The sequence below is a fragment of the Anabrus simplex genome, chromosome 10, assembly GCF_040414725.1.
Source record: "Anabrus simplex isolate iqAnaSimp1 chromosome 10, ASM4041472v1, whole genome shotgun sequence".
NCBI classification, from domain to species: domain Eukaryota; kingdom Metazoa; phylum Arthropoda; class Insecta; order Orthoptera; family Tettigoniidae; genus Anabrus; species Anabrus simplex.
Genome location: NC_090274.1, coordinates 72,373,795 through 72,400,855, shown reverse-complemented (window position 1 = coordinate 72,400,855; position 27,061 = coordinate 72,373,795). Strand labels below are relative to the sequence as shown.

Below are 27,061 nucleotides of genomic sequence, written 5' to 3'. Positions count from 1 at the left end.
GTCCGTGACTGCGAATTAATTCCTTATACTGTAAATAATTAAATCTGTTACCAGTCACAAATTTTAATGAATCTTCTTCACAACACGTTTCAGTGCTAGGCTCCATCATCAGGTCATAATCTATCAGTTTCATGTCCGTATTGATACTTAGTATTCACAATTACAAAGAATGGGTACCTTCCACCTAATCAATACTTTATTATATCTAGTTACTATACAGTACCGGTTTTGATCTTCACAGAGGTCATCCTCAGCTGGTCATAAGATCTAAAGTTAACTTAACATATAATTTTAAAACATTACTAAATCTAATGAAGAATGTCTTATGATATGAATGATGATATTAAAATATACAACGTTATTAAGTGTCCTCTGGTTTTAAAAAACAAGCATCGATGTTTATGTGACATGTATATCCTACTTAAAATTAGAGGAAGACAACTATGCAACCAACCTCTATGAACACTAATCGAGAATATAAAATGGAAGGGATCCGACACTTCGAAAAATGAAGATATCGGCCAAAGGAAGGCAAGGGCCACGAAGGGCATGAAAATGAAAGATTCCCTAGGCCTCGAGTGCTCTAATACCGTTGGGGTCAGAAAAGAACAAGAGTTGACGAAGGAAGGTTGTATAGGATAGAAAAAAGTTAGGAGCCTGGCATAAGTAAGTGGAAGCAATGCCAGGACTCATTTAAGGGTCCCGTGGTTGCGAAACCGCGCTCCCAAGTCGAGAGCCCCTGGGGCCCCTTTTAGTCGCCTCTTACAACACGCAGGGGATACTGTGGGTGTTATTCTACCACCTCCACCCACAGGGGGATTCCCCTTCACACTCCCAGCTTAATGTAGTTACTACATGCTTGGATTCAGTTACACACATACCTCAGCAGACGTGAGTCCTTTTCATCATATTGGGCCAATAACAAGGAAGTAAGTAACACAATTTGGATCACATATATAGTTCCATCTTTCACCTCTCTCTACTTACACTACGTTTTCTAGTAATTTCAGACTGTATGTATTCAATTCTACAACCAACTTTACAAATTCGGGCCTGTTTTGACTTAGAATCCGGAAGCAACTCATCCTTCAATGTAATTTGAAAGAGCTACTTTCAAAGATCATAAGGATCCTTTGTGTCATGAATGTTATAATTCAAGGATTTTACTCAGCATCGATGGTCATTCTATGATGTTTTTATGATTGCAACTGTTAGTTTTTATGGATTTCTTCATCAAGAATTTTTTCTACAATTCTCATCAATATTATTGACTATAACATGACTTGGAACTGTAGTCAATTTGCAATTACTTTTATTTTAAATGTCCTTATATACAGTATTTTATCTCATATCATACCAGTCTATTAATGTGATTTTATATCTGATGTATTTTCTGAAATATTCTAGCTGATGATGTCCTTGAGGGGAAGAAACATGTTCTAGATCAAAATAAAATATGTATGTATTGAATAGGCAAACTGCTTAAATACAATATTTAAGTTTATTCTTAAATATTTGAGGTCGCATATTACCGAAAATAAAATGTATGATCTAAAACTTGAAGACAAAAGACCAAGAGGGCGACCAAGACTCAGGTACAAGGACATGGTGAAGATTGACATTCAACAGTGAGGACATGCTTTGGAAAGCATCGAAGAAGGAGAGAAGTTCAGAGACCGCAACTGGTGGAGAAGCTTGTTCGCCGACCCATTGCTTAAGATGGAATGACGTGGGATATGTATGTATGTGAGGTCAGTAGATGCACAGTGGGTCTTAGCCCATAAGTGGCCACGGCTGGTCCATGGTCCAACAGCTCTGTACTCTGACCGGCCAACCGAGCAGAGGAGGGGTGGCCACGGCTCTATGCCTCTGCATTCGGGAAACGGGACAGGGCTGGACCTCACGCCTGGTCCAAACCATCGGCTGTCCTGAGAATGCTTTTCCATGGTTTTCCATTCTTCTGCACTAAGGCAAATGCCGGGACAACCCCCAACCCCCTCACCTTCTTCGAGCATCTCCTTCACCGCAACAAATCTCCCGGCCTGAAAGACGGCGTCACCATCTGTCCCTTCAGGGTAGGAATGAAAACGTTTTAGTTAGTAAAAAAGTTAAATATTTGCTATTTGATTTTAAAGCCAAATACAGGTTTTTAATAAAAATGAAGATGTTAAAGCTTGTCATTTCTAATCTTGTCTTTCCTTGTCTATTGGTTCATTGTTCTGACGAATTTCATTTCTTTCACCTCGATTTTACTATTAGCTTTGTTGTACAGTATAGTATACATGTTTTGAGTCCATAGGTGAGAATTGGAATGAAGTAGGAATGAAACGGAGTCATTGTTATTTTCTGGGGTATTTTATCTTTCCACAGTAGATTTCTCAGTTGAAAATAAAATTGAGAAGCTTTTTGAGTCCAATTAAGTATTTCTTGTTTGATGTGTTTTCTTTTGAAATCATACTTCAAAGGTAGTTGAAATTATTATTATTATTATTATTATTATTATTATTATTATTATTATTATTATTATTATTATTACAGTATTATGAACAATGATAAAAGTTAAAGCCTCTATAAGCACTCCAAATAATATATCATTATTGCCAAAAAACACCACCCCCTTTGAATGTTAATTCTAAATGATAGAAATATGAGCAAATAAATAAATAAATCGGTCTGTGACGTGTGTCAGTAATTCGATGTATGGTCTGTTGTAGGTCAGCATGAACTCGACATTTGGAACTCCAACCACCACCAACCCTCGGCCTTTCAAATGCGACGACTGCAAAATTGCGTTCCGTATCCACGGACATCTGGCGAAGCATCTTCGCTCCAAGATGCACATCATGAAACTTGAGTGCGTCGGAAAGTTGCCGTTCGGGACGTACGCCGAGATGGAGCGGGAGGGCATCAGTCTTAACGAGATCGACACTACGGACTGCGAGAACTCCTTGGAGAGCTTGCAGGTGGGCACACCTTAAAGCGGTAAATGAGCTTACGGTGGAGAAAATGGGAACAGACTCTACCATTCTCTTTAAATTTTGTAATCTCTTAACTTTACTGTATTTAAAATGCTTAGAAGAACACTTGTTACTGAAAATTATGAAAATTTTAAAAATGTTAAGCCTCTGGAAAAGTTACAGTATTTGTTGGACAAATTTAGCGTGGTATGGTCAGAATTTTCTCCGAATTTCCCCATTTCATGAACTTAACATTTTACATCTGAAGATCAAAATATTAAATTGCCAGTTATCAGAGTTGGGAAGTAATTGAGTTACTTGTAATGATAACATTCTTAGTAACTTACTTTTTACAAACAGTAATTTTTACTTGTAATTTACTTCTATATGGGATATAAAATAAGAGTTTTGTCTGTACATTGCTCAGAATTAGAAAATAATAGTATTTCTGTATCGGTCGTGTCCACAGTACCAAGGAAATGCATTTTTTCATTTTCCGTCATCTGTGTCTGTCTGTCTGTCTGTCTGTCTGTCTGTCTGTCTGTCTGTCTGTCTGTCTGTCTGTCTGTCTGTCTGTCTGTCTGTCTGTCTGTCTGTCTGTCTGTCTGTCTGTCTGTCTGTCTGTCTGTCTGTCTGTCTGTCTGTATGTTTGTATGTGCATCATGAGAAAATGGCTGAAGATAATTTAATGAAAACGGTATGTAAAGTCGGGGAATAAAGCACTACAGTCTAGGCTATAAATAATTTTATTCACGTTGGATGAAATGGTAGGGGAAGGAGCCAAAAATGTAATTTTTAAAAAGCTATGTTATTGATCCTATCGAAAAGTACTGCATAACAAAATTTATACAGCATGCAATTTTTGATCATTTATGTCTTATACAGTTTTACTGAACCAACTATGATATTAGAATCCATTAATTTGATGATGATGATGATGATGATGATGATGATGATGATGACGATGATGATGTTTAAAGGGGTCATCGGCCCTTATAATCCATGAATTTAGACTTTAGTCCATTGATATATGCCGAGCATTGCTAACTTGGAAATATTGTTTAATTGTGTTAATTGGTGATACTTTTTGCCGCGATTGTCTTGAGGTGTCAAACCTTGTGGTTATCGGTCCATATTGACAAGGAAAATTGTGAAGATAATCATTTTTAAAAAAGTCGTAAAGGACTCCCTTTATTTTAGATGCCCCAATATCAGAGAGTTGGAAAACTAAATGTGAAGGCCTACAATATCGAAGGGTCATGAGGCTGATCAACAATAACATTACATTGTGGCGTATTCAACATTAGGGAGGGCCCTCATCTTCACAGACACGCAGGTCGCCTAATAGGCCGTCTATTAGAAAAAGACCTGCACCAGACCTCTTCGGAGGCCATACGCCATTATTATTATTATTGATCATGTTTTGTTGTGATGTGATTTCTCTCTTCTGCTGCCACTTTCCGATAGATGGGATTATTGCTGCATGCCGAGTAAAGCAGCCTGCCTGAATACCAGCAGAAGGTAGCTGGCCGTACGATTGTCCCAGGTACTACTGATAGTCTTGAAATAAAAACATTCTTGTTATTGATATACGTCGCATGGAAGCAAAAATGGAGAAGAATTAAATGATGAAGATAATTTTTTCAGAAGTTCCACCGGTTTTGGACGAAGTACTTTCTTACCTCTCCACAACATTCTTATACAAGCTATATTCTTAAAGTTAAACACAGGTATTTCTTCATGTGCCCCTGTAGGGCGTCTTTCCAGTAAATGCAAAGATGTACTTTCCCCCAAAACATTGAGGAATGTATCTGCTCTGTAGTTGTTCCACGCAGTTTTATGGTATACGAGGTGTATTGTGTTAGTGAATTCCGTAATGAAGACTCCGGTAATGAGAAATTTATGTGAAATGACTGTGCTGGTACCTCCACCAACAGCTGGAAAGATTGCCATGACTCAGACTTCGACTTCAAACGAATCCCATTCACAGATACGACTAGTTATAAACCACACCACAGGACTACAATTACGAGTGATTCTTTTCGTGACCGACGGGTTATTGATAGAAATTGTGTGTGCAAAACTAACTGGTATGCCAGTGTAAACATTCAGAAGGTTACGCCCTTAAATGGTCTAAATGGTTGTTCACACTTCATTGATTGACATCTACTGAGGAGAACGCCTGAAAAGTCAAGGGAAGACAATGTGTTTTTGAGTGATGCATGTACAGAAAGCCTGGACTGCATCCTGGCGAGTGTTTTGAGAAGTTCCACACAAAGCACAATTACTGATGAAAATGTGACTGCCTGAGAAAATTTCAGGGTTAAAAATGCTGAAGATTGCACCTGAGTATTGTATTATATTTATTTTGTATTTATTTTAAATTATTTTTATAAATATGCTGCCAATATATTTGTGCAGTCACTTATTTAAATCGAGTTTGAGAGGAAAGTGTATTCAGAAAGAAATGGAGGGCTAAGGGTTAATTTGCCGTATTTTTGGTTTACGTACAGCCACAAAACACTTCTGCCCCACCCCTCAAGGGTTAATCATTGATAATCATTTTCTTCCTACTTTACCATTCCTCTTCTGCTGTATTTCTGTCACCTACAGTTATTCCTTGCACAACATGTTCTTTGAAAGTTTCTTCTCTTTACTTCCCTCAACGTTCACTTCTCTGCTAGATCTGTTCATTGAAGGAAAGATACCTGTTTGATTGCAGATTTTGGCCCAGAAGTTGTACGAGAAGGATCCTTCTAAACTTGCTCGGTGGGACGGTGAAAGGGGAGAAGTGATGCCTCCGCATCCTCTCCCTCATTTGAGCGGTGGCGACACATCTTCCGATGAAGGTGAACCTCTTGTGGGTTGCCACAGTCCGCCTCACCAAGAGGCGTCTCCAACTCCCAGAATGGTAGAGACGTCTGATGGTGGAGAGCAGGGCAGCAGAGGCGGTTACTTTCTGCCCAGTCCAGAGAAGACATCGTCTCAGGACCAGAACCACGGCAGTAGCAAGGAGAGTGGCAAACCGTCAAGTTATCACTCTCTGATGAGAGAGGAGCTGCAGTCCCACTTCGTCAACAACAAAGAGATCGAGAGGAGGGTCCAGGTGGACACTGTGAGTGTTATGTTGCTTTTAGAACATTTCAACTATCAAATCGATAGCTTTTTATCATCTCCTAATTTGGTTATGTTGCCTTTCTGTATTAACTTTGTTCAGTAGTATTATATTATTCACATATGTATCAATCAAATATTTCCACATGTGACAAGCTTTAACATCTATCATTAGGGTGGCTATAATTCTCTTCAACAAAATTGGGACACCGAGTATAACTGACAAAAATCGGCAGATTATTGACAAAAATTCAGAGCAGTCATAATAATATTTTGACAACGGTAAAAATAAACCCCAACTCTTTCACACTAAATGTATAAGTTTACTATGGTAACTGTAAAACAGCATTTAAGATTTCTTATCAATCCAATCGCAATTTTCACGAGACAATACCTTGTCAAGTTACTCAGATTCCTTTTTCACTCCACTGAACTGCTGTAGCAGTCGAGAGAGAGAGCCTTGCCTGGCAGCCGGTGGACTGCTGGAGAAGTTTAACCTTCATGATATGTAGTAGGTATCTTGAGAGCCTAGGGTTACTAATAGAGTCACCAGATGTCGGGGGCAGCCAGTACAGCTGTAAGGGTTCGAGTGACCTTCGCGCTCGTTATTACGTTCACTTTGCCGCCTAATTGCTGTTCCCTCTCAGTGTGTTGGTGCTTCTAGAGGTAGCTTTAAAACGTTCTAGTATCGTATTCCTTAAAATCAGAGAGACTGTATGCTGCCGAGGAAACTCTTACACTCATTCTGGGTTGTGACTTCAAAACAGGTGAAGACAGGAAGAATTTAACTCATCAGTACCGTGTCAAACTGCCACGGATCTAAAAGGAGGATGGGAAGATTTGCATGAGTGAAAATAACTAAAATGTACGCAATGGTATTTGACCAAATTAAATAATGTATTAAAAAATTGGTCAACCTGTTGTGTCTTAATGACATGAAGAAATGTAAACGAGAAAGCAAAGAGCGGGAAGTATTCTGTACACCAGGCCATGCTTCTGCTCTCACTATGCTGAACGTCAGGAATGGCCGTAACAAATGACAGACTTTCTCTGTTCTACAGAAATACAATTTTGAATCGCACACATTGGAATTTTTGTTTTGTTAAAAAGAAGCCAGTGTCAACTCAGTTAAATGCCACTTAAAAGCTCTTCAGTCCGTCAGATACAACTTGTATATAAATATTACCTTAAAAAAACCACCACCACCACATTATTAAACAAGGAATAAATATTTTAAGTGTGTATTTTTATTCATGGTGGGTGTTTTTTTTTTTTTTTTTAAATACAGATATGTTATCTTTGTGAATGAAACCATTTTCATGCTACCCTCTTCAGATCCATCCTCTTCAAGTGACCAAACCATGTCAATCTTGATGTTGCTAGTATTCCATTGAGTTTCACTTGGGGCCTGTTCCACGAAAGAACTTTGCAACTTTTCAACTTTGCACTTTTCACTTTTCAATTCTTCCAGTGTGCAAAGTCTTTCTGTTCCACCATGAACTAGGCTGTACTTTTCAATTTCTTCGCAAAGTGAAAAGTCTTTGCGAATGAGTGATCCGATTGAGTTTATTCCATGAGCAAACTGTATAGGCCTAATACTCTCTGATTTTAATGCTTTACTTTTCGTGGCGAACTTGACGGTATAATTGTCGTACCGTTAAAGTTTTTATCATGGGAAAGAAAGGTTATTATAAGAAGCTTGCTGTGCTGGAAGTTGAAGGAGAAACGTGACATCCTTTTTTGACAACTTTAAAGATAACCTCGCAAATGATGACACACATCAATGTTAACGAGAGTACCGTCAACACATATACACACAGAAAGACATTCACCCTTCATTAGAAATCCCGTCGCTATATTAAGTGGATTATCAGGCCAACGTACTGTTAGGAAATATTACATTTACTATATTATCTACGACTTTGGTAACAGTTCTGCAAATAATTGATTTTGATGTCCCATGCATTGCTGTTACACAGTACAGCTGGGCACCATTTACTAAAAAATGTAAACATAAGAATTTGTTCTTTTTCGGAAAGGAATTTACTTCTTTATGTTTCAATAAATGACCAATCATTTCAAGAATATAGTCAGCCTCTGTTGGGATAATACGAAATCACTCGCGATATTACGTCGAAGTGAGGTTATGAAAATTAATCCTGTCTTTGTACGTTCTATTATTGGATTCTTCATCACTGTCCTCACTTGATGCTAACAAAAGCTCACGTCGTAACGTGTTTATATCACTAAACCAAATTTTACGCCGAGAAACTAATGTACATACTTCTTAATTAACAGATGAAAAGGGAATCATCTCTTTGCAAGATTTATGAAAACTTTTCACTTCATTTCTTTGCACTTTGCATTTCTGTTCCAATGGAGGAACATAACAGGCTTGAAAAGTGAAAAGATTTCTAACTTTTCACTTTGCAAGCTAAATCTGAAAAGCGATGGTGGAACAAAATCTGAACTGAAAAGTGCAAAGTGAAAAGTTGCAAAGTTCGTTCGTGGAATAGCCCTTGGATGTCTTTGCGCACCTGCTGTTATCCTTTCTGTTGATGGTGCAAGTTTCCATACCGTATATTGTTATTGGTGCAGAGTAGGCCTGATACAAAGTTTTCTTAGATGTTAAAGGAATTTGGCTGTCCCAGAGGAGGTTCCCGACTTGATGGTACAAATGAGCTCCTTTCTGAATCCTATTGGTGATTTCATCTAAGCAACGGCAACCTCGAGTTACAGTGCTGCCAAGTTATTGGAACTGATCAACGTTTGCTTACCTTCTTTCCATCCAGCAGAATATTCATACTTCTTCTTCACCTGCTAACCTTCATGGCTACCGTCTTTGTAGGACTAATTTTTAGGCCAAACTCCTTAAATTGGTTGTTCCAGGCATCTAGTTTCTTCTGTACTTCATCCTCTACGCAGCCTCAAATGACCACATCGCCTGGAAAAGCCAATGCCTTGAAATCAGTACCGACACACTGTTGTTTCACTGCCTTTATGATTTAGTCCATTACAGAAATAAAAAGCAGTGGCGACAATGCACTGCCTTGTTGCACTCCCTTAGAAGTATCAAACCAATCTGAATATCTGCTCCCTATATGGACTAGAGCTCTAACAGTGGGTACACAGCATTTTCACGTTTCTGATAAGAGGGTCTGTAACGTTTCTTCTTGATAGACTATCACAGATCTTGTCCGTAGGCACGCTGTCATTAGCCTTTTCGACATCCAAGAAGACAAAGATGATATCCTTCCTTTCTCCCAGTATTTCTCTATGATCATCCTATATTCACATATTCCAAACAATAAACCATTACAGAAACAACAAAAATATCTGCTTCATTTAGGCAACTCTTATAAATATGAATATTATGATAGGTACTTCGTGTCTGCATCAGCTGCTGTTTGTTCCAGGAGGACAGCAACAAGCACCGCCAGTTCTTCTGCTTGCTGTGCCGTCAGATCTTCACTTCGCTCGAGGCTCTGCAGTCTCATTCCTTGGCCGAACACGAAGAAGACACCCGCCATTTTCGCTGGCTGACGTCTTCGGTAGAGGTGTCTAAAAGGAGTTCAGTCGTTGGGTTCGACAGAGAGATTCAGGATGCAAATACATTCAGCAACCAGTTTCTCAAGAGACCTAAAATGGATGGGCCCATGGACGACGAATTTAAACGTAGTGACAGTGCTAGCGATAAGAGCATATCACAGTGGAACTTGGGGGAACAGAGTTCGGCAGCGAAGGCCGACACTAAGTGCCAAACAACAACGAAATTATGTGTAGATGTTAGTAAAAGTGAATTGGACCAACAAACTGATGAAAGTGCCAAAACTACAAAAGAGATGGACTTTGGTGTGGGACCAAGCCAGGTGGAATGCAGCCAGCTGAACTGTGATCTCTGTGGAAAAGTTCAAGCATCTCAGGAATCTCTGAAAAAGGTAGGTCTTCCACAACCTGTCCTTTTGGCAGAGTTTGTCTTGCTTCGGAAGGCTTTTGCAACCCAGAATACTAGAGGTTTGTTTCTGTTCCAGACATGTGTAATCATCTTTCTGTGTGTACATTCTGAATATTATCCTCGTGTTAAACTAGCACAGGGCAAGGAATGGCTAATTTCAGGTTCAGTTTAAATAAGTCATCGTATCAAGTGCGAAAAAAGCTGTTTGTCACTAAGTTGGCTTCATGGTTTGGCTGTGCAGCAGTTAGCCTGCATTCAGGAGATGAATGGTTCGAACCTCACTGTTGGCAGCCTGGTTTCTTATTTTCATACAAGGCAAATACTGTGGGCTTCCTACTCAGTCATATCCTATGTCTAAGTTGGTGCGACGTAATACCAACATTTAAAAATAAAAGAAATCACAAGCTGTTTGTCAATACTGTTGGGGTCGACAGTGAACCAGAATTTACCAAGGAGGTTGGATAGTTGTGGAGACTGACCTGGCACCTCAGCATATCCAGGAAATAATTAGAGGGACTTAAAAATACCAATGACCTTACACTAAGTGGCCAAAAGTCACGGGGAAGGGGTGTCCGATTAGAAAACGTGCTGTGTATGACCCCTGAGCATTGCGGCTAGCTGTGGTGTAACTCAGCAGTCTGCTACAGACACCAGTGTCATGAAGTGTGAAGATGGCAACACGCCGCGAGTTTGAATGTGGGATGATCATCGGCGCATGGGTCTTAGCATTGTGGAGATAACACTCAAATTCGGGTTTTCGAGGTTTGCAGTGTCGAGGGTGGATCTTTAGTATCGCAGACAGAATGTTACCACCCGCATAAACCGCCACCTGGGAAGACCACAGGCGTTTAACGAATGGACATCACGTCACCTCCGCAGAACCATACTGGGTACTCGATGGGCTACTGTGAGTCAGATCACAGCTTAGTTGAATGTTGGGAGTCAGGAACCCATGTCTACCAGAACTGTAAGGAGGCAACTGCACTGCATAGGCTTTACCAGCTGATGACCAACTCGTGTCCCTTTGCTGACACCTCGACACAGAGCTCAACGATGTGCATGGGCCCGCAAACATTGGCAGTGGACCATGGAACAGTGACGACATGTGGTATGGTCCGATGAATCCCGGTCCCAGTTGTATTGAACTGATGGGCGCGTGAGAGTGTGGCGTATGCCCCATGAAGCTATGGATCCTGAGTGTCAACAAGGTTGTGTCCAGGCGGGAGGTGGCTCAGTTCTAGTCTGGGCGGCGTTCTCATAGTCGCAATTAGGCCCCACTGTCCGGCTGCAGACCGTCTGCATCCCTTTCTGGCCCTAGAGTACCCTGATGGAGATGCCATGTTTTAACAGGACTTTGCGCCATGTCACCGCTCTGTGGTGGCACGCAGATTGTTAGAGGAGCACTCCAGTGAAGTTACGACCATGGATTGGCCCTCCATATCCCCCCATCTTCATCCAATTGAGCATTTATGAGATTCTTCAATGCTGGCGTACGCTCCATGAACTCTGCACCAACTACAAAAGACCAATTGTGGGTAGCAGTGCAAGATGCGTAGGTCCAGATCCCTACAGTACGATTCTGACACCTGGTAGAGTCGATGTCTCGCAGTATTGCTGCCATTTTGAGGGGTCGTGGAGCAGCAATTCGTTATCAACATCACATTCAGTGTTTCTTCATGACTTTTGGCCACTCAGCATATTATGTTCTTACTCATACTGTTTGAGGTTCCTGTGTCATGCTAATTTAATTCTGTCCTGTTCTTCATATGATGAATGTGTTGTTTGTCGCAGCACCTCCTGTCTCATGTGCAGCCCAGACCGTTCGTGTGCGAGTTCTGCGACGCGGGCTTCATCTCGGCTGTGCAGCTGCGCGTTCATCTGGACATGCACCAGCAGGCGGAGAGTACGACGTGACAGAGTTGAATTTTTTTGTATTTTTTTTTTTGTATCGGTTACAAAAGTGGGTTGGCTCTCATACAAACATGAAACGGCTGGCTGCAATTCGACTCTCGATGAGCTTTAATCTTTGTACCAGAGCAGGTTTTACTCAGACTGAGAAATTTATATACAACCAGAAAATACATTCAATATGCACGCATATATGCTAAACAGATGTATGCTCCTTAATAATAGTAATTTATTTATCTACACCACCACATTTCTGGTTTTATACATGTGATGTACAAAATGTTTCTTCTTCTGGTTTTCAAGAAAGCATTTTTTTCTTTGTTTAGGAAAAATAAATATTGAGATAATCAGTGCATACACGAGACAGATTAGAGACATAATTTTAAATTTTCAGTAGTGATACTTGACACTACACAATATTTCCAAGATCTGCAGATATTCTGTGGCATCTTTGTATTTTGAGGAATATTTTGCATATTTTCGTGTATATTTTGTGTATACTGGAAATAAAAATTTAAACTTATTCACAGGTCTTACGCAAATATATATGATAATCAAAGTGTAAAGTTCCTGGTCAGTGCAAATGGTAAGGAAGACTTGGTTCAGACCTGTAAAGTATAATAAACTGAAGAAAATAAGAATAGAATGAACCATAAGAATGTTGTATATAACTTGAGAGCAACACTCTTAAGATGGTAGACCAACATTTTACATGGTTTTATATCATTCCAGCACATTTCAGATAGGATTCCCTACCTGCATACACTTTGTTATGAGATTAAAAATAGCACTGTTGATATCAAATTCATTTTATGCCTCGATAATTTCATGCGATGACAGGCAACTTGTTCTCGGTCTTTTTTTTTTTTTTTTTTAAGACTCTTTGTTTTCATGAAATTCCTGTTTCTTCAGAATTATTTGATAATTCCAGTAGAACTACCATTTAAAGAAAGAACACTGATTAATTCTATGTTTTAAAGAATCTCTATTTAATGGTAAACTTATTTCTAGGGAATTGACTCGGGAATCAAAAGGCTGTTTTATGAAAATTCTGCTCATAATTATATCCTTTTTTCTCTGTACATTTGCTATTGCCGGTAGTACGCAATCATTATTTCAGTAACAGTTCATTGCGGTAAACCCAGGGAAGTGACACTCGTAACCTGTGACGGAAATGTCACGAGTTTTCAGTTTAAATGAATATTGTGAGATACCGGTTCAGGTTTGAGACCTCAGCGCACTTTTGAACGAAGTGAAAAGTTCTCGAGGGTGCCAAGTTTGTTTAATTATGAAGTCAATAATGAGCTCACAACACTTTAAGGGGTCACATACAACTTCCACCATTCAAAAACCACATAATTTTATAAATGTTTTCCACCAATCCTGTAAGACCTGTCGCTATGAAATTCAGTGTGCATTGCCAGACTTTTCAAAATCTCTCCACCTTTGGAAAAGACTACTTTTTTGGTTTAATATGGTTAAAAAAAAAAAAAGAGGTGTGTGTCGCCCTTAAACTGACAATGTCCTTTTAAACTTTGATATGTAAGAAGTTTAGAGTATAACCAAAGACTTTCTGTGCTCACAGGATTGACTTTAAGCTAATTAACAAATGCTTAAATACAGCAGTTCCCTGGCAAGTTTAATAGAAAATTCTGTAGCTTTTAAGGCACGGAGTAGGGAAAACAACATTTTCTAATTCTATGTTAACTTCATCTTTGCATTAACAATTCCAGTTCTGATTTAAATGTGACTTATATTCATGGTGTCAACAGTTGATCTTTGTGAATTCCGTGTTTATCATCAAATAGAAAAGGTTGGGAATCCTTGTGTTACAAAATAATAATCATTATCACTATCACCACCACCATCATCATCATCATCATTGCAGTTAATTTACTAGCAAAGCTTGAATCATACTGTATAAACATAGAAGTTTGCGTGAGAATGCAGACCCGAAGGAATGACTATGTTGTTTTGTTTGTTAGTCTTCCAATTTGGAGTTCATCATAAAGTTTTGTCTTCCATTGCCCACCTCTTGTTCAAATATATTTGTAGTCATTTCTTCAGTCTTATTCTCTGCAAATTTCTGTGACAAATTCTTAAGGATAAACTTTGTTAAATTGGAAAGAGAAGAAACTTACTGCAATGCATTCCTAATGAAGATTGACGAGAAGCAAATAACTTTTTTTAAAAATATTTTAATTATTTATCAAGTGCAGGACAACCAGTCTTATCCATTTTATGGACTTCATGAATAAGAAAGGATAACTCATAGCAGAGGATTGTTCTGAAAGTTTCTGGTTCAAGTTGGCTGTGGATACAGTATCAACGATGTACAGAAACCATCCTACAGGCTCTGAAACCTCAACTATTCCCTAGAACTGTCCATCTTCACTCTCACAACTTGGTAAATACCCTGTGCAAACTATATGATCAGCAGTTTACAAAGTGAAAATTTTACAAAAGGGTGAAAATCTTGAGGCAAAGCAGAAAGCCACCCCTCTTTGAAAATTGTGCTCATTATTTTGATGACGGATAATCAGCATGATGATTAATCGAGGGATGGATATTTGAGGTTCTACTCTGTAAGAGAACTAGAGATAAAGAGTTTCTACGAGGACAATGATGTAGCTTGGAGGACATTATTTTACATCATAGACATGGTCATGATGAAGTTTAATACTAGAAGGGCCGTGCCAGTCTTTCTGACCAGGTTGATTTTCTAAGTTTAAAAGTCTAAAAAAATGTTAAGAATTCTTAAGAGGACAAAATCATCATCAGTGTTGCATTCTTTTATAATCTTGCGATGATATGTATGATAATTCTGTGCCGTTATGGTGAGCTTGATTAGAATCAGATTGTTAAATACATATTAAATTATAAAATTTTAAACAGCTACCATTTTAAATTTCTTGTTTTGGTGATATGGAGAACATTAGAAGTCAAGAGGAACTGGGGCAAATATTTGTATATAAGAAGAAGAATTAGGAATTGCAATAGTTTACCAACATCTTTGATGAATTTCCATGAATTATGGAGGCGCTGATAAGAATGAGGAGTTTTCAGCTGTGAATCAGATCTCAACCACTTACGTGACTAACCTGCAACTAGTGTTGCAATAAAACATTTGACTGGTACGGACTTTCTAGTGTTAAACAAAAAGTTATGCAGTCACAACACTCGGTGAAGTTCTGTGATGAGTTTCAGGGAAGAGGAGGTTACGTTCTTGAGCCTCACTATGTGAGCGATACGAAGGTCTTTATGGTCATCTCTTGAGTGATCAAACTAATAACATAACTAAATAATGTACAATTGATAAATAAGCCTTTTGAAAATTCAAGATCCTGCAGTTGAAGTTACTTCTCTACTGCCTTTGGATTGCACATCCAGGCAAAATGTACAAAATTATGTTATCAAAAGCCAGATTGAAATATGTCCCCATTCTTTGATATCATCATCTCAGTTTTTTAAAAGTGGAGTGGGAGCATATTAAATCAGTATTGTTATGTCAATATGTTCATTTTATTTCACCAAAATTAGATAGTTTTGAGAAAGTTTGGAGAAACTGTGGCACATGTTCCAATATAAGGGACCAGGCTCTGAAACCCTATAATTGCCTCTGCAAACTACACGACAAGGAGGTGTGCAGCCAGCAGTTTCATCTCTGGAATATTATTGTTATGCAGTTTTCATTTATCTTGGAATAATGTTTCAATCCTGTGACCTGTTCCTTCTTGACTTTCACATTTACAAAATTGTGTTCTTTTGCTCTGTGTCAGTCTTTTTGCCCTAGTGCTGTTCTTGTGGGAATGAGCTGTTCTAAGTACGGCCGATTAGCCAACAATCACTATCTCTTATTACATTGTATTCTGATGTTTATTCAGAGTTGATGGTGAGAGAGTGTACAGCACTGAGGCAATAATACTGCAATTAAAGTAAAGTGGTCATTATACCAGTCTAGGAGCCAGGAAGATAGGGTACCATGTCATGTGGTGACTTCATCAGACATCGTCTGAAAATCTTGCTCATTATTTTAATGACAAATAATCTTCCAGTTTATTTTTCAAGGGATGGATAATGATGGTCTTACTGTGTAGGGGATCAAAATGATAGTGACAGGAAATTCTATCAGGACAGCGATTGGCTTCGAGAACATTTTGTTACATTACTCGGTGAGTGAATGTTGCATGATCAACATTTGTTGAACGTTTATTTAAATTGAATTTCAGATGAGTATCTATCATTTATAGATACACGATATTACAAAAAGCGATTTTAGCATTGAGCTATCATTTGAGTTCCACTCCAATCACACTTCTCCCAGAGTCTGCCCTTCCTCTATCTGCTACTGAGGTTTCAAATAGAACATAACATTCTTCATAATACCGTCATCTTCCAGCGCAATACGATATCCAGCGACGATGTTCCTCGCCATTCACCATAGTCGCACTTTGTATTTGGCTTCCCCTCTACTGCTCTTTAGTTTCTGAAGGACAGTTGTTTGCAGCATCTGGAGATAGAGTGCTCCATGTTCCGTGTCCAGTACAGGCCTTAAATCTCCCTCATAACTTTTCCTTCAAATATGAGAAGATTTTATTTTTCTCTCTTTGTCAGTCCCAAGGTGCTTTGTACCATTAACGTGCTCTCATCATCATCATCATCATCATCATGCTATAACACTAACACTTAGCCATTTTCTTGTTTTAGCTTTGTCTTAGTTAATGTGTAGCTTTGAAGTTTATCAGTATGTTGAAACTAATGAAAGTACAACTAGAATTTTTTTTTTTCCCCCCTTCAAATTTTGCTTCACGTCGCTCCAACGGAGATAGGTCTTATGGCGACTATGAAACAGGAAAGGCCTAGGAATGGGAAGGAAGCAGCCGTGGCCTTAATTAAGGTACAGTCTCAGCATTTGCCTGGTGTGAAAATGGGAAACCACGGAAAACCATCTTCAGGGCTGCCGACAGTGGGGTTCGAATCCACTCTCTCCCTGATGCAAGCTCCCAGCTGCGCGCCCCTAACCGCATGGCCAACTCGCCCGGTAGAAATTACCTAAAGCTTATCCAATAAGAGAACGGTTCTAACAGATGCGGCTGTAGCGATAACTACTGTGAAAAAATGGCGCACTGCGTTGTGAAATATCTGTCAGCTGATTTGTCGTTGAATCTCCAGATGGCATTTCTGTGTCAGTTTTTGTAATGAAACTCTTTTTTCGCTTCCCTAAGCAATGAAATTTATATATTAAATCAACCGACAGCATGCATTCTTAAATACCTGTACTGTAATGATATTCCCATAAAATACAAACATAGGAAGACACGTAATATTACCTGAAAAAATCCATCTGTCATAACACATAAAGAAAACAGCCATTATAACGAAGTAATAACATTCCTGCAATATATACATGCACTGAAATGACAGGCTATAATACATGTAGGCCTATGCATGGACTGGTGGCTGTACATAATCACAGATATTAGCGTAGCTACTTCTAAACCTGGTCAGCTCTAAAATAAAAAAATAAAAAACTGAAATTCAGACACATATCATTTATAAATATAGAAATAATTACCATAGTAAGCAGCATACAAATACTGGAATAAAACATAGGCTGCCTAACACCTGCAAAAGGACAGTGCCTTCCAACAAATAGAACAAACTTTTACTCACTACTTGGACAGTTTTTTTAATCTGAAGGGATGGGATTGATCCCCTCCAAGTCATCTTCCATCCCACCAGGTGCAATGTTGCTTTCCTCTCCATCGTCATCATATTATAAGCTTGAACTCCCAAGATAGATGATCATGTTGTCCACAGCAGTGTCAGTTAATCCTTCACATTCCTGAGCTTTGGAAATTTGGCAGCAATGCATTGTATGGCTTTCTGCCGGTCCTGGGCCGTCACTTCACTCATTCCCTGGGTGATAAGCTTTTCCACGTCTGCCACTCGAAATGGCTGTGACGTAATTTTTTACCTGTGCCCAAACCAACTCTATGGCAGTTTGCCAGTTCATCAATATTATGTTCCTTCCCTGCTTTGTTCTTTGCAGGTTCCTGCAATTTCTTGCAATGCATGTTTTAAACACGAGCAAACAACACACAGAAGTAAAACAAACATCATGAAAACAAAATGTGAAATAAAAACCTAATACTAAATACGAAACTGAACTGATTAAAACACGAAGATATTTATAACACACAGAAGTGACAATAACACTTACATACTTAAAAACAGTACAAGATAATAATAGTAAACGAGGGACGCAAATAACACAATATACACTTCTATTGCAACCAGAAAAGCAACTGAATCACGTGAAAATGCTGGAGGCTGACTGAGCAATCGCACCGCTCAAATGTCTTATTGGACAAGCTGTAATTAACTTTCTTGAAAGAACATCACCATATTACCATATATAAAATTATTTTTATTATTATTTAAGAATTGATGAATAGTACGAACAATTATTAAAACACTGTTTTCATAAAGAAAAATGATGTTAAAATTCTGTGTACAGCCTCATTTATCTCAATAATGCTTCCTCTTTCCTCATCTGTCCAGTGTGGACAGATTTGATAGAATGAAACATCTAATTCCGTTTTCAGCTAATTCTTTTTATTTTTCTTGCATTAGTTCCAACAGACTGGAAAACTTCAGTGTTGTATATTAACTTTGCCTTGTTGCTGTGACTGATTTAGGTCTTCAGCAGTATTTTCTTACTTTGTGTAACAGCTACAGATCATTTTGGTAGACGTTCAATCTGAAAGAGCTAAATTGAAACTAAACTCTTGGCCCTGCCAAAACAGCTGCTGTCCTGTCAGATAGCCTGGTTCAGTGACCTCTCTTATCAAACGACTCCTCACAACCAGAAATTGAACTTGGGGTAACTGAGACCAACATTCAGAAGATGTAATGTATGTCGGATCATATTGTCCTGTTTAGTGTAGGCTCGGAATTGCCTTTTACTCAGTGGAATATATATATATATTTTTTTGGAAATCTTGGTGCAGGAATTTGGTTCAGAGAGTCTTGGAGTTCGATTCCCAATTAGTCTAAGATTATATCTGCTTCTGGTTGATTTTATTTCACACCACACTATCACCTCTACAGACACTATAATGAATGTAACCTTCCACATAAGATTGATGTCTGAAAGGGCATCCAGTGTAAAATTGGGACCAGGTCCATGCATGCAGCCCCACATGTATGTGGAGAACTAGTGGTGGAAAAGCATTTTTTCCCCTTCATAGAAAGTACAGAGGATTCTATGTAGCGGGTATCTGACGTGGTAATTGTGCCACCTTGTCACCTTGTGTTTTTATTTCCAGTATCAGCCGTGAAAGTCAAGACTGAACAGGCCAGTCTTCTACACCAGCTCTTGTCTATGCAGAAACTCCTTCATTTGCTATGATATTACTATAATTTATACAGAAATACTTTAGTGTACTTGTAACTATGAATTGCAGTTCTATTGCTGCTTCTTCATTAAGGAGCTAAATGCATCTTTGATCTTGTTAGTGTAATTTATTGACTAAGGTGGACTAATTATATACTTTCTTTTAATTTATTTGAGTCAAAGAATGGAGGTGTGCCCAGAAACTTGACATCAAGAGATCATGAGTTAAGACGAATAGCTGTTACAAGTGCTAAGTTTTAAACCTTGAATTTCTGAATGGTATAGTTACAGAATCTTTTTGCAAGCAGCAGAGGTAAAAGACTGTCTTATCGAGCTGATTATTTATCGAAAGGGAGGTAAACATAATTTTTTGTCTTGTGTTCCAGACGGTTAATATCTGTACCAGTGTAACCCATTCAAGTTACAATAAATGGCCACATTGTTGACTGTGGAATTAGATTTAATTTGCCACCCGTAGTTTGGGCCTACCTGTCGCACAAAAACATGCATAAAATAATAAGTAATGAAGATAATTCACTTAAATTTAGTATTCGTGCTATTGAAGGTTATGACTTACCCATTATTGATTCCTCGAGTGTCTGCTGGCTGTGGTACAAGTTTTTCATTTGAAATAATTTCAGAAAGTGTGGATCCGTGTACTCTAAAAATATTGCGAGTTCGGACGGTGGGCAGACTATAAAATTTTTGTATTTCTGAAACACCATGTTCTGTCTCAACAGTTAGTAACATTGCAAAATTCAACCCAAGAGTTTTTTTTTCCATTGTAATTAGTCCTTCCATTCTTTAGCAGATAATCTTACCTAGGATTTAGTAAACTTTTTTGAAACTGCTACTCAGTTTATTTAGGAGCCTGTAACTGCAGAATTTTCTGTCAAATATTGGTTTTTAAATCACATTATTTGGTCAGTTGCTGTTTTGTTTTGTTTTTCGAATTGAGCCTCTATGGACTGCGTGTTCACAACCAATCTCGTTTTCAGTGTCCGTATCTTGTTCGCCTGTCGGCTTTGACATCCTGCCAGTATCTCTTGAGGCCATCTGAAACTAACCCTGCCATTGATTGTATCCTCCGTAATGCCCACCTCTCTCACTCTTGGAACCATCTCAACTTAGATGCCTTTGGTTTTAGAAAATTCCAGATTTTCTTTGTGAGCCCATACGGAAGATGTGCCCTTAAGACAGTGATCTCCCCTTTTCAGTTGCTGTTGTTATCAGTTCCATCTTGCTGTATACTTCGTTATTGGATTTCAGTCCGAACCAGCCTGTCGACCCATCTGTTGCCCAAGATCTTCTGTAGTAGCCTGCATTTTTTTGATTGATTGACTTGTCCTTTTCCATTCATGCACAGGGCCTCCAAAGCATATAAGCCTTCTGGTCTAGCAACAGTGCTGTAATGTCTTAATTTGACTCCAAAATTGAGCATCTCCATATTATAGATGGTTTTAGTCAACTGGAACGCTCGCTCTAATTTCTGGAGGCAGCTATTGGTCGCTTCTTGTTCTAGCCCATTCTCTTGGATTACTTTATCCAGGTACTTAAACTCCTTGACTCTTCCAATCTTTCCATGGTCTGTTAACATCCATTCTGGGCCATCACTGATGTTCGTCGTCATGTTTTTCGTCTTCTCTAAGGAGATTTGTAGTCTACTTTCTCTGCTGTTTCTTTAAGGAGGTTTATCTTCCTGATTGCTGAACTGATGCTGTTGGCAAATATGGCTACGCCATCCACAAAAGCCAGACAGTCAACATACACTCCTTTGTGTTGGGGCCTAATCAAAACCGATCTTAGTTTCCGATTTCTTTGTTCAGCAATTTTCTATATTCTTGAATTACTTTTTCCAAGATACAATTGAAAAGAAGTGGAGAAAGTCCATCCCCTAGTCTGATCCTAGTCTTTATCTCAAAGGGCTCTGAGATTTCATTCTTGAATTGTACCTTTGATACTGTGTTGGTGAGAGTCTGCTTAATCACATTTCTGGATATAACATCCACCCCCAAACTCTTCCAGAACGTTCAATGACGTTTGTTGGTCACTCGAGTCGTATGCTCTTCTGAAGTCCACAAATACGACCACATATTCAAACCTCCCAGTTATCTTGTATCTGATGCTGTTCTTCAGATTAAGAATTTGTTCCGGGCAGGAATGGCCCTTTCGGAAACGAGCCTTAGTATTCACCAATCTGTTTTTCACAATGAACTTCGATTTTATTAAGGGGTGCTTTAGAAAGAATCTTGTACCGAACACACTATCGATATACCTCTGTAATTGTCAGTCTCCTTGTCTCCTTTTTTTATGGAGAGGATGGATTAGTGCTGACATTAGCCATTTTACTTTACTTATGTGCTGGGAAATTCTGTCTTAACCTGTGTTATTTTGATGTCTGTTCTAGTGCGTGTGTCTGCTAGGATTGGTAGCAAAGCAGTCATGGTTTTGAAAAGAGAAGTCATAGAAAACTAATTCAAAGATATTCTATGATAAAATATAAATCCATTTGTCTTCCAAATTTAGGGCTTGCCAGCTGCGTCTTGATGCTAACGTGAGCAGTTAGACAAATATCAAAAAGGGTACAATGTATAATGTTGTTAAATTAATTCAGTTTACATAAAGGTTTCTTATTTGGAGTTCCATAGAAAGTTGCCAAAGAACCTAAACAAAATCAGCCAGAAGGAACATTTCTGAATTCATTGGAATGAGAGATTTGAGTGACCTCCAAATGTATCGAGTTGAAGAGGGTGGATTTGTTTTCATCTCAAAGTCAAGATTATTCCTCGATGTGAAAGGGGCAGAAAGTTCATTTGGGGATGTCTGCTGTAGACCAAATATAACGAGCATATACACGTTTCCTCATATGGGAAGATAATGAGTTTTCCAATACAAGTTAGCAGGATGGAGGACAAAACATTTGGAAGGAATTCAAAGTATGAGTAGATTTAGTTCATTTAGTCTCCACCAGAATATTCTACATTAAAAGGAAACAAATCATTAGAATGGCTTATTTAAGCTACATTCCATTTCTATTTCTCATGCTTTGTTTATTTAGTTGAGGATGTCTGCACTTTTTAGTGTTGTTTCTTAGCTGCAAAAAGGATCTAGGACAAAATGGAAAAAGATTCAAGTGAAGAAGTTCCTGAGTTGGAATTAAACAATACCATGGCACAGGATAAAGAGGGGAACATCACAGTTTAGTTACACATTTATTTATTTAAATACCTTTAAATATGTGGTTCCACCTTGTCAATCTTGAGTCAATACAGATCTAAGATAATCGACCATCGTGGTTAAAGTAATTAATCACAGTTTGATGTAAGTTTTTGACACAAGTCATTTTTGATGGACTAAAATTTTTCAGTTATTACTAATTCTATATTTTCATAATGTTGCCAATGATTTTTTAAATTTATGTGTTTTAAAGAATTTAAAGACAAAAATCAAACGATCATGGAGTGAAGAAGTTTCTGCATGCTTTTACCTCTGTATACTGCTGTGTTGTTATTATAAGTTGTTTGTTACAGAACAGAATTCTTTTGTATATAAAATTTCTTTAAATTGTTGCCAAAACTATTTGTTAAAAAGATGAAGGGAGTGAAAACTGAATGCTTCCACTATTTTAGCGTAATCATTCGTATTATTATTCCATAGCTGCCAAATATTTTATACATCCTAAAGAAACAAAAATAAAAATAAAATTTCAGTATTGTGTATGTGGGAGGGGAGGGGATATTGTTTTCTAGGGTATTCACAGTTTGTACATAACGTGCTACTATTTAAGGCAGAAAGAGAAAGCCAAAACAAATCTATATTACCTTTCTACTTTTTGTAATGTAAATATAGGGTAAGAGCAATTATTTCTGTACATAATATGTTTCCTATATTAGATGTGTTTTTAGAAAAAGGATAACTATTTAAAATATATAATTATTTTGTAAATATGTATTGTAGTGTCGTACAGCTATTTACTAATGATTGTTCATTTTTAAAGAAAAGTGGATAACCCATATTATAGTGTATGCATGTGAGTGTGTTTGGAATTTTACAAACCCTTCAACTCAATAATTCGGGTTAATACAAATATATTATTTGTCTTCCTGGTGATCTTCTGCAAATTTCTTTTTTACCTAACCCTCACTTCCCAGATAACAACATTTCGAAGAAAATGAAACTTTCCTTAGCTTGCGTATGTATCTAGTGTTGTAAGACAAACATGCAAACTCTTTGAAAAATGTTGGAATGCAGTAACTTATTACAAAGGCGAATGAAAAAGTAAGTTACACTTCCAAGTTACGGCCATTTATGAAACCATCTACGCATAGGCAACACGGCTATGACACTTTTCCACACAGTCCCCCAAGAGACTGTGAACATTTCTCATAATGATCAACCAACTTTTCGATTCTGGATGCATATAAATCACCTCTAGCGCTGTGTAATAAACTGGAGACAACAATTAAAGCAATTAAAGAAAAGCGGCAGGCAAATTAAGCGCGGGTGTGATTTTGTTGCACGATAATGCAACACCTCAGACGGCATGACAAACGTCTGAACTGCTGCAGCGATTCAAGTGGGAGGTATGGCAACATCCTCCATACAGTCCAGACTTAGCGCCATGCGATTATCATGTGTTCATTAAGCTGATAAAGGATCTCGGTGGACAATTCCGGGACAATGAGGATGTGAAAGCAACTCTCTCCAGGTGGTTACATAGTGCTCGAGGTGCATCCGGAATAAAAACGTTGGTTGACTGTTACAAGAAATGTTTGCAGTCTCTTGGGGACTGTATGGAAAAGTGAATTAACATTGTATGTTGTCATAATTGGGTGCCTATGTGTAGGTGGTTTCTTTCTGCCCATGATGTGAGCCTATTGAGGACCTCTTGGAGCTCTTCTGTGTTTTCTGAGCCTATTGCCATATCATCTGCATAAAGTATAAGCAATGCTGAGGTATCTGTAATTATTTCTGTGATGTCTGCTGTTATGATGTTGAATAAAATTGGGCTGATTGGGTCACCTTGTAGGACTCCGTTTGTTCGGATTACGTTTTTGGATAGGGTTATGTTGTCTGATATTTGGACATAGTTATATTCAAGGATATTCGAGATTATGATTGCTATCGGTTGTGTAGCCCCTATTAGGTAATTGAGTTTCCGGACGAGTGTTGCTCTATCAACAAGGTCAAAAGCCTTACGATAGTCTACAAAGACTACAAAATATTTCTTTCCTCTGGTATCTGGGAGTCTATTTCTTCTGCAAGCCTGATTGTTAAGATTTTCATGAAGATTTTGAATGATGTATTTTTGAGGGCTATACCTCGATATAAATCAGGATTGTCAGTTTCTCCTTTCTTAAACATCATTTTGATTGTTGACAACCTCCATTGCTCTGGAATTTCCCCAGTGTGCATGCATGTGTTGAATAGTTCTACCCAGTAGTCTAGTATGACAGGTAGAGAGTCTTTCAGGTATTCTGTGCAGATGCTGTCTGGGCCGGGGGCCTTTCCATTGTTTTTGCTGCTGTTATTGTATTATATATTTTCTGCCTCGTTATGGGGATGTGATTTCCCGTCATTGTTACTGGAGTTAATTCAAAAGCTGTTGATCGGTGTTGGAGGTTGAGAATGCTTTTGACATGGTTTTCCCATGACTCCACTGAGATATTATTTGTTGCTGAAGTTTGCAAATAAACCGCAACAAAACTACCTTTAGGAAAGGAGGAAAACATGCACCTAAAAATACAATAACCACGCACAACAAACCTCTATAAGTAGGCCTAGTACCGAAATTCAAGTACCTTGGAGTCACCCTCCAAACTACTCTAACATCCTACAATATCCACATCAAAGAAAGAGCAGCCGCAGCAATAAAAGCCATCTACAACATTCAACAACCTCAACAAATATAATTGGGTACAGCAATGCTACTGTTCAGGACAACCATATCATCAATAGCAACCTATGGGATTAGCATCACCTGGGAAAAACTCACACTCAGCGACCTGGTGACAATAGAAAAACTCAAGGCCCGATATCTCAAGAGAATTCTAGGCATTGGGAAGTCATCCCCTTCAAGGTTAACATATGTTCTAAACAAAGAGGACTACTTCATTGACGATATCAAAACACAGTTTTGTGTACCAAACACCAAGCCCTGCGAGAATGTACGCCAAAAATTAAACGAGAAAAGAAATGCTATTTGGTCCGACTTCTATTACATGGACGCCATAATGACGGAAGAGTGGAAGCAAGCAAATTACGAGCTACGGCACGTAATTACACGTTACGGCACACATGGATTTCTCCAGCCGAACGAACACTGTACATGTAACCTGTGCAACGATCATTGTGAAAGATACCATGCACAAAACTGCAAAATGAGGACAACCTCAATAATAAGAATGGCATTAGCATAGTTGACCATCTGTACAAAAACTGTTTTTGCACATTGTGTGCTTTTCATTTAATAATGATAATATGTGTAGGTGGTTTCATAAATGGCCATAACTTAGGAAGTATAACATACTTTTTGATTCGCCCTCATAGTACAGTATGCTCATGTCTCAGCAGAATGCTGGACAACACCCTCAGCAGGCACTGCCACAGAGAGGAAGAAACACTAGGCCATGCTTTGAGATTTTGCTTACATGGAGACCTCTCAAGAAATTCCTGCCACCATCATATCAGATTGCTCATATCAGACAAACTTCAGCAGAAAGGCTTCAAAGTATACGAAGAATTTCCTGCTTTCCTGTTGGAGGGAACTCTCATAAACTTGACATAGTGACTTGATGTTGGGAGCGCGTACCATTTTATTGAAACTTGAAAAAAGTTTGGTCTCTCAACAAAACACATTATGGAGTTACAAGAGTCATCACAGTTATTACAACTTCTTTACTCATTCTCCAAAATCACAATTATGTACATGGCATTCAGTAATTACAGCTAGAGGGATACTACATATATAAAAATGTTATATTCTTGTTAAATGATAGGATTTTTACCAACTCATTTTTTTTATTGTTTCTGTGAGTCCTTGAATGTATTTGATAGTAATTTTCTAAGATGGTCCAGTTTTGTTTTTTAATTGTCTACTTAAATATTTTACCTTGCCTGTAATGGCAACCTGTAAGTACAAAGGGTGCTATTCTGTACTATACAGAACTTTTTATTATTATTATTATTATTATTATTATTATTATTATTATTATTATTATTATTATTATTATTATTAATGTGGTATCAGTTTACATATAATTTGGCACAAATTTTGACAATTGATGCAAGCTATTTTCAGAGTCAGATGATCAAGTTTGAAATGCTTTCCATAGAGAGTCTTGACTTCTATTTCTGGTCATATTTGATGACCTACTTGCTTTAAACCTTTAAGCTCGTATATTGGAAATGTTAAAGATAATGAATTTCACCTTGGTCCGTGGTGGAATTATTATTTATAACTAGAGCCCGGATTTCCATGCACTATCAAATCTCAAAATATGCATGCATTCATGCACTATCATACGGCAAAACATGCACAATAAACTGGAAAATATGTACAATCAAAATTCAGTTCCTTTTGAAACATTGTACAACTACCGTAATTTCTCCAAATTGTCTTGATTTAAGCTCACCCGTTTATCTGTCAGCATATTCTTGAACACAGAAAATGATCTTTCTACGTAACAAGAAGTGATGAGTGCATACTTAAATGCAGATATTTGGGAC

General features: G+C 38.2%; 1 protein-coding gene across 1 annotated transcript in view; it reads left to right on the top strand.

Moving 5' to 3' along the window:
* Window positions 1-12,391, top strand: part of shn (schnurri) — a 367,418-nt gene extending 355,027 nt beyond the window's left edge. The window contains exons 11-14 of the mRNA XM_068229436.1: window positions 2,715-2,963; window positions 5,680-6,072; window positions 9,488-10,009; window positions 11,818-12,391. Of these exons, the coding sequence (XP_068085537.1) occupies window positions 2,715-2,963; window positions 5,680-6,072; window positions 9,488-10,009; window positions 11,818-11,940 (1,287 nt within the window). The 3' untranslated portion in view covers window positions 11,941-12,391. The remainder of the gene's footprint in view (window positions 1-2,714; window positions 2,964-5,679; window positions 6,073-9,487; window positions 10,010-11,817) is intronic.
* Window positions 12,392-27,061: the final 14,670 nt, after the last annotated feature.